The sequence below is a fragment of the Rhipicephalus sanguineus genome, chromosome 6 (genome assembly GCF_013339695.2).
Source record: "Rhipicephalus sanguineus isolate Rsan-2018 chromosome 6, BIME_Rsan_1.4, whole genome shotgun sequence".
NCBI classification, from domain to species: domain Eukaryota; kingdom Metazoa; phylum Arthropoda; class Arachnida; order Ixodida; family Ixodidae; genus Rhipicephalus; species Rhipicephalus sanguineus.
The window spans coordinates 101,042,639-101,056,164 of record NC_051181.1 but is presented as its reverse complement, the minus strand read 5'-3'; the positions used below and the strand labels follow the sequence as shown (position 1 = coordinate 101,056,164).

The 13,526-nt window shown below is 47.8% G+C and overlaps 1 protein-coding gene across 4 annotated transcripts in view; it reads right to left on the bottom strand.

Annotated features, from left to right (window-relative positions):
- The window catches only part of LOC119396033 (uncharacterized), an 88,167-nt gene that overhangs the window by 50,656 nt on the left and 23,985 nt on the right, over positions 1 to 13,526 (bottom strand). For 2 of the 4 annotated variants that reach the window (XM_049416879.1, XM_049416881.1), the window contains exons 9-12: positions 10,188 to 10,330; positions 7,605 to 7,701; positions 3,212 to 3,292; positions 1,931 to 2,065 (exon numbers count right to left, since the gene is read on the bottom strand). In XM_049416879.1, coding sequence (XP_049272836.1) covers positions 1,931 to 2,065; positions 3,212 to 3,292; positions 7,605 to 7,701; positions 10,188 to 10,330 — 456 coding nt within the window. The remainder of the gene's footprint in view (positions 1 to 1,930; positions 2,066 to 3,211; positions 3,293 to 7,604; positions 7,702 to 10,187; positions 10,331 to 13,526) is intronic. The other 2 variants (XM_049416878.1, XM_049416880.1) reach the window with 1 other exon arrangement.

Genomic DNA, 13,526 nt, shown 5'->3' with positions numbered 1-13,526 from the left:
ACAGCGCGCGTTTTGACCTTGAGTGCTTTCTTTCCTTTCAACGCGCGATTTACTTTCAGTGTGATCGCGAGCACTCTGGTGTAATTCTACACTCTGTATAATCCTGGCACTATAGAGTGCACAGCGGACACGTCCCGGCATTCCGGCGGCAGCAGGAACTATGCAGCTGACGATGCCCAAATAAGTCAATGGCAGTTGACTTTGTCTTTATGACGTGGTTATCTTGTATTATGGCGTCATTTGTCTATAGAAAAGCGAGCGATGTCTAGCTTACATTGAAAATGAATTGCAAGTTCCAGGCCGCCTGCTGCTCTATAATATTTGGCTTACACGTTCTCAGGAGCCTCGACTGCCGATCGGCAGTCTTTTCTGACAATGCTAAAAAAATGTTGGCGTCGCACTAGTGGTGCCAAGCGTGAATGAAGTGCGAAGTTGGGTGGCATTTGTTTCTTTTATATTTTTCTTTCTTCCTCTCTTTGTTTCTTCTTCTCTTCTCTCAGTTTTTGTTTCTGTCTTTTTTGTGTATGTTTATTTCTATTTCTTCCTTTCTCTCTCTCTGCCTATTTATTTCTCTTCCTTGCTCTTTCTCTCTCTCTCTCTTTGATTCTACCTCTGTATTACTCGCTTGCTTCTTTCTTTCTATCTATTTCTCTCTCTTTTATTCTTTCTATGCTATCATTTACTCTCTCCTACTCTTTTCCTCCTCTTCACACTTCCCTTTCGCAGCCCTTTGCTATACTATACTATGCAAGGCTGTGCTATGCTCTGCTCGCGCGCCTGGATGGCCGAATCGTTACGAGGCTCGCCTTCTGATCGTGGGTACACGGGGTCGAATCCCGCCTCGTCAAGAAATCTTTTTCGCCAAGAATTTCACTCTTTCTCTTTTTTTCTCTCTCTCTCTCTCTCGCTTTCTCTCTGTACTCGTTCTCTTGCCCATCAGAGTTATTGCATCCCACGTTGGTCAAATCGACGCACGTGCTCTTGGAGCAAGCAGAAGAGGAAGAGGAGGAAGAAAGCGCGTGCCGCTCCATGGTGTTGATACTTCCGTTCACGCGTCACGGAGCAATCCTCGGCCTAAACAACCTCGCTGTTAAAAGTGTTGCAGAGCCCATTTAATTATGACGGCGGGGTCTCCTTTATACTAGCCTAAGTTATAGAAGTGTTAATATCATCGTGATCGTCGTCATTATGTGCATTCCCGAACATCATTTGGCAAAAATAAAAGTGGAGGAACGTTTCCCCCTGACGCAACTATCAGGCAGCGTTGCCGTTCGAAAGACGTTTGCGCCATGCGACGACCACTATCAAGGACGTAGTACCGAGGTGAGCTGGGATACAAGGGAAAGCAACTTGCCTACTAACAAAGTCGGGCTTCCACTAAAATTGCGAGCTCCCTGACACGAATTGGTTACTTCCACAGGGGTGCGCCATTTTTGCCGCTCCGACTACATTCAAGTGGCGCTAGGAGTGTTGTTTAGGCCGAGTGCGAGCGATTACGAGGAGGCAGTGTCGCCTACCTTTTACAGCCTCTCAGACAGGATAATGTACGCACTGCCACAAGTGGTATCAATTCCAATAACAGATTTGGAATTCAGTACTATGGAACCTCATCCATATCCTGATTTTGCAAAGTGTACTGTGAAATAAAAAATGATTGACTGATTGAACTAATTAACGTTTAATTGATTCGTTGATTAATTAATTCACTGATTAATTTGTTCATTTATTCATTGATTGAAACAGCAGACCGACTCGTTGAACGAGCGCTAGTCTCTGGCGTAGAGCGGTGATTGCTAATCTACGATTGGAACACAACTGAGCCTTCATCGAATGCCCGCTCTGGTCGACACAGACCTTCCGTTGCCGCGCCATCAGTGCAGTAGTAGTAGTAGTAGCAGTAGTAGTAGTAGTAGTATGCATTTATACTTACGATCTCTTCATCCAAGAGAAATGCGGGCAGACGAGAAACCGCTGTTGCATGGCGCTCCGTATAAGTAGCCATGAGGCACTTTTTCATTATATCCATGGCCGACTGTGAGTTTTTGTCGGTGGCAGACCACAATTTCTGGAATGCACGAAAACAAGTAAAACAAATGTCAACTTTGACGCAACTTCGGCAAGTTGGACATGCCGGAAACGTCAGGACAGCTAACAGAAATAGAAACTCGTGGTTTGCTACACTACACCGGGGGGGCGAGTAGTAAAAACGGAATGGTAACGAAAAAAAATTCAAAAATACAAAAGTTCGCAGTTTCGCGGGAGACGCTGTTTGCATTTGGGATGTATTAGAGAGCTGTGCAAAATAAGGTCAAGTTTTATCCGGCCTATATTGCACTAAACATTGACTCACTAATTAACGAGCATGGTGCTAGGTGCGCACAGTCGAACACGAACAAGTCTCACTCGCTGACCGCGAGCACTAGCTGTACAGTACAGGCACGATAAACAGCGCCAGCACAAGCGAGCAAACGCTGCGCGTTGTTCACTACTCCTAGAGTAGATTTGCTTACTTCAAGGTAACTCGCGCCATTCAGATGTAGCGAGCTGCAATTTACGTTAGGGTCTCAGTGATGGAGCGCACGAAACTAGGAGCTATCTCACGTGATTTAGCCCCCGGAATCACTGTTGATTACTGACGAGATAAAGGCAAGCACCGCCTTTTACGATTTTTTTGCTCCGGGGAGCAGCGGTTCCGCTACTCCCGGTGGTGGGACTGTAGAACGCACGCTTCACCTAACCCTCCACCCACCCCCTTTTTCTGCACAGCGCTTGTGCCATCTGTAGGTAGGTCAGTGGCAAAGATTATAGAGGTCAGTTTTCTTGCTGCTAGATGCGTCATAAGCGGCCATATTCGCCAATAAAAGGAGCACGTGATCATCTTGAAAATGCCAGAGAGGAGATACTTACATGCACGATGAAATTAGGACGCTAGGGAAGGACAATAGGAAAAGGGATATATTGCTACGATATTCGTACATGTGCGGTAAGATTTGTAAAGTTAGGCTGTGTGGTTATTGCCTTTTACTTTCCTGATACCAGTGCGACATGGAAGGCTATTGCTTGAATACTCTTATTTAAGTAAATATAACTATTGTTGTTGGTTTAAGCGCATTTGCTTGCGTCTAAATAAGAGGTTTCTCTAAGCAATGCATCGAACTTTTGTTTTTTCCAACTTGTTCAGTATCCCTCGTTCCCGAGCATGCCAACAAACCTCGAGCTTGCCATAGACTCCTTGAGCCGAGGAAGTTCTCTTTTTCCCACCAGGCTTCCTGAAGGAACTTCTGCCGGTGTCCTGAAACAAAATAAAGATTACTCGTGCTTAGTCGTTCTTTGCGACGATCGGCTTTCCAAGATATGCCTGCCAGTATCTGGACAGCATCCATAAAATTATGAATGCTGCGTGCCCTGAACAAAAACTAGAAAGTCCTCGTTGTTTGACAACCGCAAATGCGGCGAGAATTAGGCACCAGAAAGAACTGCAGGCCACTCTTTCATCAGCGGTAGGTGTTAGGGACAGCGCCGAAGGAAACGTGAAATTCTCGAAGCATCCCCGGTAGCAAGGCATGGCCCCAGATGAATATGTCAGCGAGCCATCAACTTAACTTACCTTTTCAAGAAAGTTATCACCTACAGTAGATATGTACCCTTGGCAGGCCCGTAGCCAGAAGGGGTGCCCTAGCCCTCCCCCCCCCCCCCCCGGCCCGCCATTTTAGTGAAGTAGGTGTTTTTACCAGAACTAAATAATGAAAAGGGGCGTTTTTCTCAAATAGTCAAAGTTTTCAGCAAGTGCCCCCCCCCCCCCCCCAGAAAAAATTCCTGGCTATGAGCCTGCCTGAGAGCTTTAGCTGGCAAGGCCCTGGAGTGCATGCAAATTTGTTTTGCAGCTATTTCCCATCACAGGAAGACTGTATCTCGCAAAACCGAGAAATAAGGCATTGTAGAGCTGCAGCATAGACCTTACTGATGTGCCCCACGACTTCCAACCAGAAACTTGAGAAGGTGCGCTATGGTAGTCAGCCGACTCTTGAAGTACAAAACGTGTGGCGTCCATGATAAATCGTGGTCAAACATTACGCCTAAAAAGCGGTGCTTCCGGTCGTGGGCAACTGCTTGCCCATTGATCGTTATTGTGTACTGCCACATTGTCTTGCGTGTAAATGCGACAAGGCAGCGCTTCTCCGGTGACAGTTCTAGACTGATTTTTCAAGTACAACGCGGACAGCGTAGCTGCCTTTTGTATCCGGTCTCGTATTTGTAGGCGTGTCACTGCAGATGCCCACATGCAGATGTCTGCATAAATAGACACATTGACTGTATTGGGCAAACATTTCGTGAGGCCAATGGGCACAAGGTTAAATAGTGTCAGGCTTAACACACCACAATGTGGCACTCCACGTCGTGTCTGTTAAGATGTGGCGCCTGCCTCAGTGACCATGAAACAACTTCTACCAGTCAAATAGCTGCGTATCCATTCGAATGTTCGGCCACCAATTCCGACTTCAGTCAACGCATCTATTGTTGCACCATGCGTTACATTGTCGTAGGCACCTTTCATATCGTGGAACAATGCTGCTTTGAGGCTTTTAAGGCGTTTCTGATGTTGGACAAACGTGACTAAGTCAATCCCATTGTCAGTAGACGAGCGCCAACGTCAGAAGCCTGCCATAGAGTCTGGGTAAACGTTGTAGCATTCCAGATACCTCCCCGATTCCAGATAATCTTCCCAATGCAGCTGGCTAGAGCAGTGGGTCGTTATGATGACAGATCTAGCGGCAATTTGCCAGGTGTAAGAAGCGGAACCAAGCGGCTGCACTTCCATTCTGGCGGAACCAAACCCTTCCTCTAGGACTAGTTGTACATACTTTAGGAGCACGTGTCGCGCCTTCTCTCCAAGGTTTCCGAGCGCTGAATACGTCACACCGTCAGGCCACAGAGATGATGAGCGCCTGCACCTTGCCAGTGCCGCTTCAAGCTCCTCCACTGAGTACATGAGGTCCATGCGGGAGTCCCGAGAGGCAGGAGTGACGCATTGTATAGGTGCACATGTAGCCTGAGTGCCAATCACTTTCGCGCAGAATTCTTCAGCCACCTCAATCTCTCTTCGACCCTGCTTCAGAGCGAGAGACTTGAAAGGGAAACGCTGATGCGGTAGATCACGAAGTCCGCGAACGGTACTCCATATTTTAGACAACCGCTGACGTGGATCCAAGGACTCACAGAATAGCTTCCATCTTTCACATTGAAGTGCGTCAATACGGCGCTGAATCTTCTTTTGCAGCCGTCGTGCCTCTCTGAGGTCGTGTATTGATTTGGTTCGTCTGTATCTTCTTTCCGCGCGCCTGCGAATCGCCCGTAGGCGCTGTAATTCGGATTCAATTTCATTGTATTTCGGGAAAGGCTGAAATGTGCGCGTAGCCTTTATGGCGTTGCGAATCTCATTATCAAAACCTGACGGAACCGTACCTCCCCAGGTTTCCTTCATGTGCAGCCGGAACGCCGACCAGTCAGTAGTTCGTCGGAGAGCGGTAGAAGTGCCCATGGATAGTCCCTTTATCTTCAGATAAGTAGGAAGATGGTCACTTCCTTGAGATTCCATATCCGCGAACCATTTTATGTGTCTTTCCAAATGCCAAGAGACCGTGGCCAAGCCCAAGCAGCGGCTGTATGTAGTTCCCCACAGATATGTTGGACTACAATCGCTGAGGCAGCATACATTGTGCTGTGTCGCAAATAATGCTAATCTTCTTCCCCTAGAATCGATCTTCACGCTGCCCCATAGTGGATGATGGGCATTAGAATCTCCAGTGAAAATCCAGGGACCAGGCGCTGATATTAACACGTTATGCATGCGGTTGAAATCAAAGCGACTTGAAGGAGAAATATATACAGCAACAAGAGTGAAGGTAAGCTCCTTCGTTTTCACTATGAAGCAAACGTACTGGTTGCCATTGTCAGGTGGCACTGGGTGCTCCACGTATGTAAGTTCACATCTAATATATACAACAACCTTGCTTCGTTCCCCGCAGGTCGATGACAATGACGACTCATAACCAGATAGGTTTATAAAATACCCAAGGCCCATAAGAAAGTAGTGCCATCTGTTGATAGGAAATCACTAGTTATAAAAGCGTTGAATATTAGGCGCGTTTGGCATAACAAATCTGTCCAATTTGAGGCTATCCACAAGGCGACTATAAATTTACGCATCTTCCGCGAATGTTTCTCGTTTGATTCGGCAGAACAGGATATCCCCACCGGCACTGAACGGCCACTCAAGATACTACGGCTATATATACCACATGGTCGGTGCATTGTTGTGTAGCGCAGGTGTTCTGTTCGCTTTGTGCTTAAAACTATTTCATGCACAGAACTGCATTTTTGGCAGGAAACATAGTTTCATGCGAAAAGCGGTGAATTCTTTGTGAGAAAGTGATTTGCTCGCAAGCAGAAAAAAAATTGGCGCCTTTAGTTCAAAAGATATGAGGTGGTCACCTCAGGTGGCCACCATGCAGTGAAGGTCTACCAGTCAGTTTCGGTGCAAGGCTGCAAAACAGTGCTTTTTCCCTGCAGGAGCACGGGGACATTGTATATACCACCCATCCATCTCAATCTTGAAAGCTCATTAAAGTATTTCGCAAAACTTCTCCTCTAAGCACCAATAAAAAATAATATACTACCAGCCTTCTAAGACCCTTCATGCACGGTGGTCCCTCTAGGTGACCACCAACTTCAGCGACACAGTGCTCGGCGCTGACTGAGTACAGCTCTTAAATTCTGGATTCCTTAGTATTACCTATTTACACAACATGTTGTCATAAGGTATCAACATAATAAGAACCGGATATACCATCGTTTCTGTAAAAGTATCTCTGGTCCATCACGTAGCGCGCCTTGAAGATGACGGCAGCCGGATGAAAACAGACGTAACCCGTAACATTAAAGCCCAAACGAAGTGGCATCATCTGTGTCACTATGTCAAAAGCTTTAGAAGCGTGTCGTATAAAATCTGATGCGAGGGGTTGGTGTGCTTCAAGAGAAAGAAAAATGAAGAAATGGTGGTTACCTGGGGTGGCCACCGTGCCGGAAAGAGTTAACTATGTTATGTTTGTGTTTACGGTAAGGCGTGTATGTGTGGTATTCTATCTCTAGGCCATGATTATTGATTTTCTCTGGCCTGCAGCCTTTATTTTCTAGAACAGGGTCAGTAAACGACCGAAACTCACTCATCCAATGCAGTTTTTTCTTCATTCCTTCCTTCTAGCTTTTCAGTGATAAAGACGTTTAGACAATTGCCAACCCGCCCTGATATGGATGTTTTGATTTTTTTCAGAACGACGCCTTTGTCCTATGATGTAAGGGTGTTGGGTACATACAAGGTAAAACCCATTTAAGTGTCTGAAGTGGTTTACCGTGTATTGTCTTTCCACTCACAAGCAAATTTATCTTGAGAGCATCACGATACACTGCCTGATCGAAATCGTAACTGCAGACTGACGAGAACGTTGGCTCAACTCTCTGCTTCAGGCATAGCCCACAGTGCGTCGCCACTGCCGTAGCTAGAAATCGCCTGAATAGGTTGGTTTGCTGCAGCTGCAAGTTCTTACCTCTTTCCACACAAAGGTAGGACAAGTCTGGGCAAGTTTTTCGCGCACTGCGTTTAGCATGCGCGTTCGCTCTTCCGCACTGCTTGCTTCATTTACGCTGGAAAAACAACGCACACGCACACAAAAGGGTAGCTCCGTGAGAAACAATATTTTACATTACAAGCATCCCAAATACATAGTAATGTTCAAATTAATACATATAAAGCCCTAAATTGCTCCATATTATACACAGTGGCGCAAGTGCGCACTCATATGGAGTGCTTTAGGATGGGTAAACCATATTTTATGTAGTTAGCGTACAGCGTGGAGAAAACTCCGCCATTGCTACGTTCTCCGGAAGCAACAGGAACAGTGTACTCGCCCGTTTAACCTATATACACTAAACGAGGCATGCCTCAGCGACACGCTTCAGGAATACACGTAGAAATAGTTTTCATTCTGGGCGACTGGATGTCCCAAGCCTGACTATCCAGCGCCATTAAATTAAGTAAGCACCGCACTTTCTTTCGAAAACTTGCGGATCACGGCAATGACGCTATAAAGCAGCTAATCACGCACGCGCGTGCTCCCGTAGCCGTACAAAGCGCCCTGTTGATTCAAATTATACTTGACATTATATGTACCTGCCCTGCTGCATTAATGCCAACACCAAGAAACAGCCAATTCAATAATTCGCCCGCAGTAACATATTTGAACAAACATTTTGCCCCGATATGCTTTAGGTTTAAAACTGTCTGCCTGTATAAAATCGATCGCTCCGTTTATATGGTGTAAATTTTTGGTGAGAATTTCTATAACGTTGATGTTTGTTGTGTGTAATCGTTGTGTTTCCTTGCAGTTGTTGCATAAGGTGCGTGTGTTTTAATGTGTCCCGATATCCCCAGGATTTCGGGACATGTACACGCCGTGCCACCTCTCGGCGGTGGCAGGGCGCCCCGCCGTAAGTGGATGGGAAGCACCCAAAAAAAAAATAAGGCACCTTTGCACTAGTCATGCCAAGCCTGGAGGAAGTGTCGAGCCTGGCAGGCTCGGCACTTCCACTGGCAGGCTCTGGCAGGCTCTTTATTTCTCTTTATTTTTATTTTCTTCTTTCCTCTCTTCCTGGCTATGTGCTTTCAGTCTGTGTTTATTTCTATTTCTTTCTTTCTCTCTACATCTCTTTCTCGCTCTTTCTATATTTCTGTCTATTTTTCGCTTCCACTTTTTTCTCTTTCTTTCCTTTTTCTCTCTTTCCCTCTTTCTTTCTATTTTCCCTTTTTCTCTCTATTTCTCGCTTTCTCTTTCTTTCTACGCCATGCTTTACTCCCTTAACCTTTTTCTCCTCGTTTCTCTCATCCTAACTGTCACTTCCATATCGGCCCTCTTTGCCATACTATATTATGCTATGCGCTGCTAGCGTGCCTGGATAGCCGAGTGGTTACGACGCCCGCCTTCGGATCGTCGGTACGCGAGTTCGAATCCCGCCTCTCCAAGAACTTTCTTTCTCTCTCTGTACTCGTTCCCTCGCCCATCAGTTATTGCATCCCACGCCGAAGAAATCGGCGCGTGTGTTCTAGCATCGAAGGATAAGAGAACGAAGAGAGTGCGCGGCGGTACAAATCGGCGCACGTCTTTTGGGAACGAAGAAGAAGGCTGGGAGGACGGAGAGAGCGCGAGCTTGTCGCTGTTTCTTGAGTGCTGTCCTATCCCTCAGGTACCTCGACTCCGTGTTTTAAGCATTCACATTCAGCCCCACGGAAGGGCCTCGCACACTACACACCACCTGATTCAGCAGATTGATTAACAAGAGGAAGAAGACTTTTATTAGGCGCGAGCGCGCGCTCAATATGCTACAGCTGGCTCTGCTGTATGTGGTTTTGCCTGCGTTACGCCAAGCTACGACGACAGCATACGATCACAGCCTACGACTGACCGGCCCCCCTAGTGTTCCGCACTTAATATCATATCTCACGAACTCAATGCGATATTAAAAACGACTCCCGATTTCAGATACTAGGGAACCACTAGAACATTTCAGGCGTAATTCTAATACCGTGCCACAAAGCGACTACCTTCCCCGGCCATTTCAAGGTTTCACCACACAGTCTATGAGAGCTGCCTCAATTTAGACCCATTTTAGCCCGTTTCAACTTCGACTGCAAAGTTTAGAGAAGAGGTTTCAAAAAATGACTACCGGTTTTATATTGGCTGAGAAGCACTCTTTCAATTGACATGCTACTTTATTGTGTGTCTAAAGCCACGTAACTTCCTCGGTCGTTTTTGTCGGCCTTATTGTTGTTTCCAAAGCCCACATCTGCTCCAGCATTGTATTGGGTGTGTCGAAACAGATCGCGGTGCTGACAAAGTTTCTGAATATAATGCTCGGGAGCGTGTGCGGGAGAATGAGACGAAGGGGGTGCTTCAATGCCTCATTGAGTCCGCCTCGCCACTGGTGCGGGCAGCGCGCGCGCAATTTTAGCTCCTGTAGTGGCATCTGGTGGCAGCTTCCTCAACTACGTCCATGTCCTCAATTCCTGACCATGTGCACTGCGGCATCTAAAAATAAGATCTAATAAATCAACGTAAAGAAAGAATGAAACTTACCAGAACTCATCAATTGCTGCGCACAACTTGCCAACTGTAATTTCATGGGTCCTGGTTGTTTTGTTTCCCCTAATGTTGTTGTTGATAGCTAATATAGCTGCCTTTAAGCCATCTACCTTCTTCAACGCCTTGTCATACACGGCCTGCAAACAAAAAAGAGAAACTTTATTCAAGAAAGCACGCATAATACCAGCAGCGAGGCCTTCCCTACGCAAGTAAGTATGCCTGAAATCAATCTTGGTAGCAGTTATTCGACCGGAGACGATGCAGCTCTCAAGAAAAAAGGCGAGTCCGCTCCACGGTTTTTGCATATTTTTTTATTGTCTTAGAAATTATATGGACTTTCTCCTCGACGGGTTTTCGCTTTCGCCGCCATGTTCCGCATAAAGCTCAAATCTAAACATCGTTCCGGGCATCATATTTTCTACCCGCGAGTAAAAGCTCGCAAGCGCTGACGAGGAACATCGCTGAAGCGGAGATGAAACAAGTTACCCGAAATTGGACCCAAAAGAGTTAGCTGCTAGCCCTACTTCGGATAACGTTATGACTTGTTGCTATCGCATTGACGGCTTCACCCTTACGGCGAAACTTTTTTTTCGCAATTTCTCTCCCCACTAAATTTGGACCGAAATGAAACTCATTTCAGTCGGCGGTACCATCACCATTCTGCCGAGAAGTACCGTGTTGAACTGTTGCAAGACTTGAGCAGCGTTGAAGGGCTGCTCCACCAGACGCCAACACAGTTTTAGAGTTTAAGCGCAATGAGCCGTATGATAGGTTGGATACCAGCACGGTGAACGTAGACGCGGAGGAGCGCAATAGGGCGCATGGGATGGCAAAATCACCGCCAGGTCTCGAGCAGAAAGCGCAGTCAACAAAAACATCCGTATCTAAGCATGCGTTCATGTCACAACAAACTGGTACCCACGCAGCAGAGTACAAAGGTGTAGTTACCGCAGGCGTTGCCAGTACAGGAAAGCGGTGGTGGCAAGGGCACAAGTTCGTTTTGGAGGGGCTTCGGTAGAAGCGCAGACGTCAGCGCACATGTCGACGCTGCGAGACGGCGTACTTTAGTATGAATGTAGGATAAGGTACGCATCAACGAAGTGGCATTGTACAGAAAGGAGCGAGTTCGTGTGGCCGCGTGGTTAGCCAACTTAGATTGGGCGCCCACGCGAGGACAGCACTTTATGTTCCAATCTGGTCTCAGCTAAGTCAGGTGGTGGACTCTGGGGGAGCAATCTTATTGCAGATCCAGCGTAGTTAAAGTCAATGCGCACGCCCGTGGTGCAGCACCAGTGGCAGCCCAAGATCAAGAGTGTGCAGAGGCTTTGCACCACAATGTAAAGGACACTCAGGCCTTTCCCCGAAAGCAGTTACAGTCAACGATATTTTTCCAAGGTTTGGCAGACCAGTTCCGTCAGTTAGCAGGAGGCCGGCTGGCGCGACCATGGCCGTCGTCAGATGGCACTGAGTGGGGAGCAGAATCGGTGTTACGAAACTGAAAGCTGCACCTGTGTCCACTAATGCTTCGGCGTTTTGCTGTGACTCATCCATGTTGACCTACAACGTGGGCATGTCTGTGAACGGGCCGAGCGACAAGAGAGGGGCTTGACGACTTTTACGCGGGATCCCTCCCTCGGGGGACTACCGTGAGGTTTACCGACCGAGGGTGGCGATGCACACAGTCTCGACTGTAATGTCCATTCTCGTTGCAATGATAGCAGCGAATGGTTGGAAGGTGGTCACGGTGTATTTCGTAGCGAAGGCCTTGGCTCGCTCGTGTTTGATGACTTGAAGGAGGGCGAAGGCAGGGCACTGCACTGACGCGTTCCACTGTGTGAGCCTCCATGACAAGAGCTACGGTAGCGTGAACTGTAGGCGGGAGGTGTTACGACCGGCTCTAGAGTTCTTGGCAGGCGCCATTGGGCGTGATCCTGTGAAGTAGGCCTGTCAGTCAGAGGGTTTACCCATAAGTAGGCACTTCGACGGAGACAAAGAGCGCCGCATTTTTTTAGAATGCTTACGCCCGCGGGGTCGAGCGAGCGTGGAAGGCCGCCATAGACGGGTTCCGAGCAAAACTTCGGGAGGATCTTGGACAGCCCTTTTCTTGCCTTTGTTGTCGGCATGGGATAGCAGCTCTCGAAGGGTTCTCACCAAACCACTACATTCTTTTACCTGAGCGTAGACATGAAGGTTTTCACGTGCTCAAGTAAGCTGTCCATCTTCCCCGAGGTCAACGACACCTCCCCTCCCCCCTTTCGGACTTCCTCCTTGCTGACGTGCAGGATCGGAGTCGTCGGGGCATGGCACGTGAGTTTTGTGGTGCACTGGTGTTCCCTAATTGGACTCCTCGACCTACGAGTGTATTGTGTGACTCATTGCCTCCTTTCTAGAGGCCGGACGCCGAGATGGCAAGTCACCGGATTGGTGGGAGCTGCGGACACCGGTTTTGAGTGCCTCAGGATTGTCTGACTTGGGGCTTTATAAGCCGACGACTTGTTGTAAAAAGCTCTCTCTCTCGCGTGATATCTCGTATCGTGTCTCTACCTAAATAAACCTCTATTCCATCTAGCACGAACGCGCCTTCCTCTCTGCAAAAGGTGGGCTAACGGGTGCTCCGGCAGGGGCCAGCTACCATTGACGTGACCCGCCAGACCCGAGTCGTAACAGCGGTAGAGACAGACGAAGAGCTGAACGTGGAGGTCAGTGATGTCGTCTATGAAAGCTTTAGTAGCAATGAAGTCGGCAGTGGAGGTTGGACAACCGACGACGCATTTCCATGACAGGCTCTGGACATGAGTAGCAAGGTCTTATAGGCTGTTGTTGCCTTGTTGCACGTGCTGTAATTCTGTCAGATATACGTGCTGAAGATGGACATCAGCATAGCGGGACTCGAGTGCCGAGGCTAGACGTTTGCAGCTGGAACGATCGTAGGCTGACAGGAACTCCAGAATTCGGCAGCAGCCGAACCAAGTTGAGCCACGAGGAATTTGGCTTTGTGGTACGGTGACCAGGAGTGGAGGTCAGCGACACACTCAAATGGAATGCAGACCACGACGTTGTGCCGTCAAAGGTAGGTGGGGTTGGGAAAAGCCACTGGTATTGCCGTAGGACGCAGTTCAATAAGATGCCGCGCGTTGCCTTGAAAGGCAGGTGGAGCTTTGACAATTGAAGAAGACGACATGATTTCGGAGAAACGTGTCGTGAGATTGGCGACGCGACTTTCCGCAGTAGACATGTGCTGGAATATAGAGTTCTCAATGGAAGACAATCACTGGTGAAGACGTGCTTCAAGAGCGTCGATGAGAGCAGCTAAGTCAGGTGCAGGCTGACGCC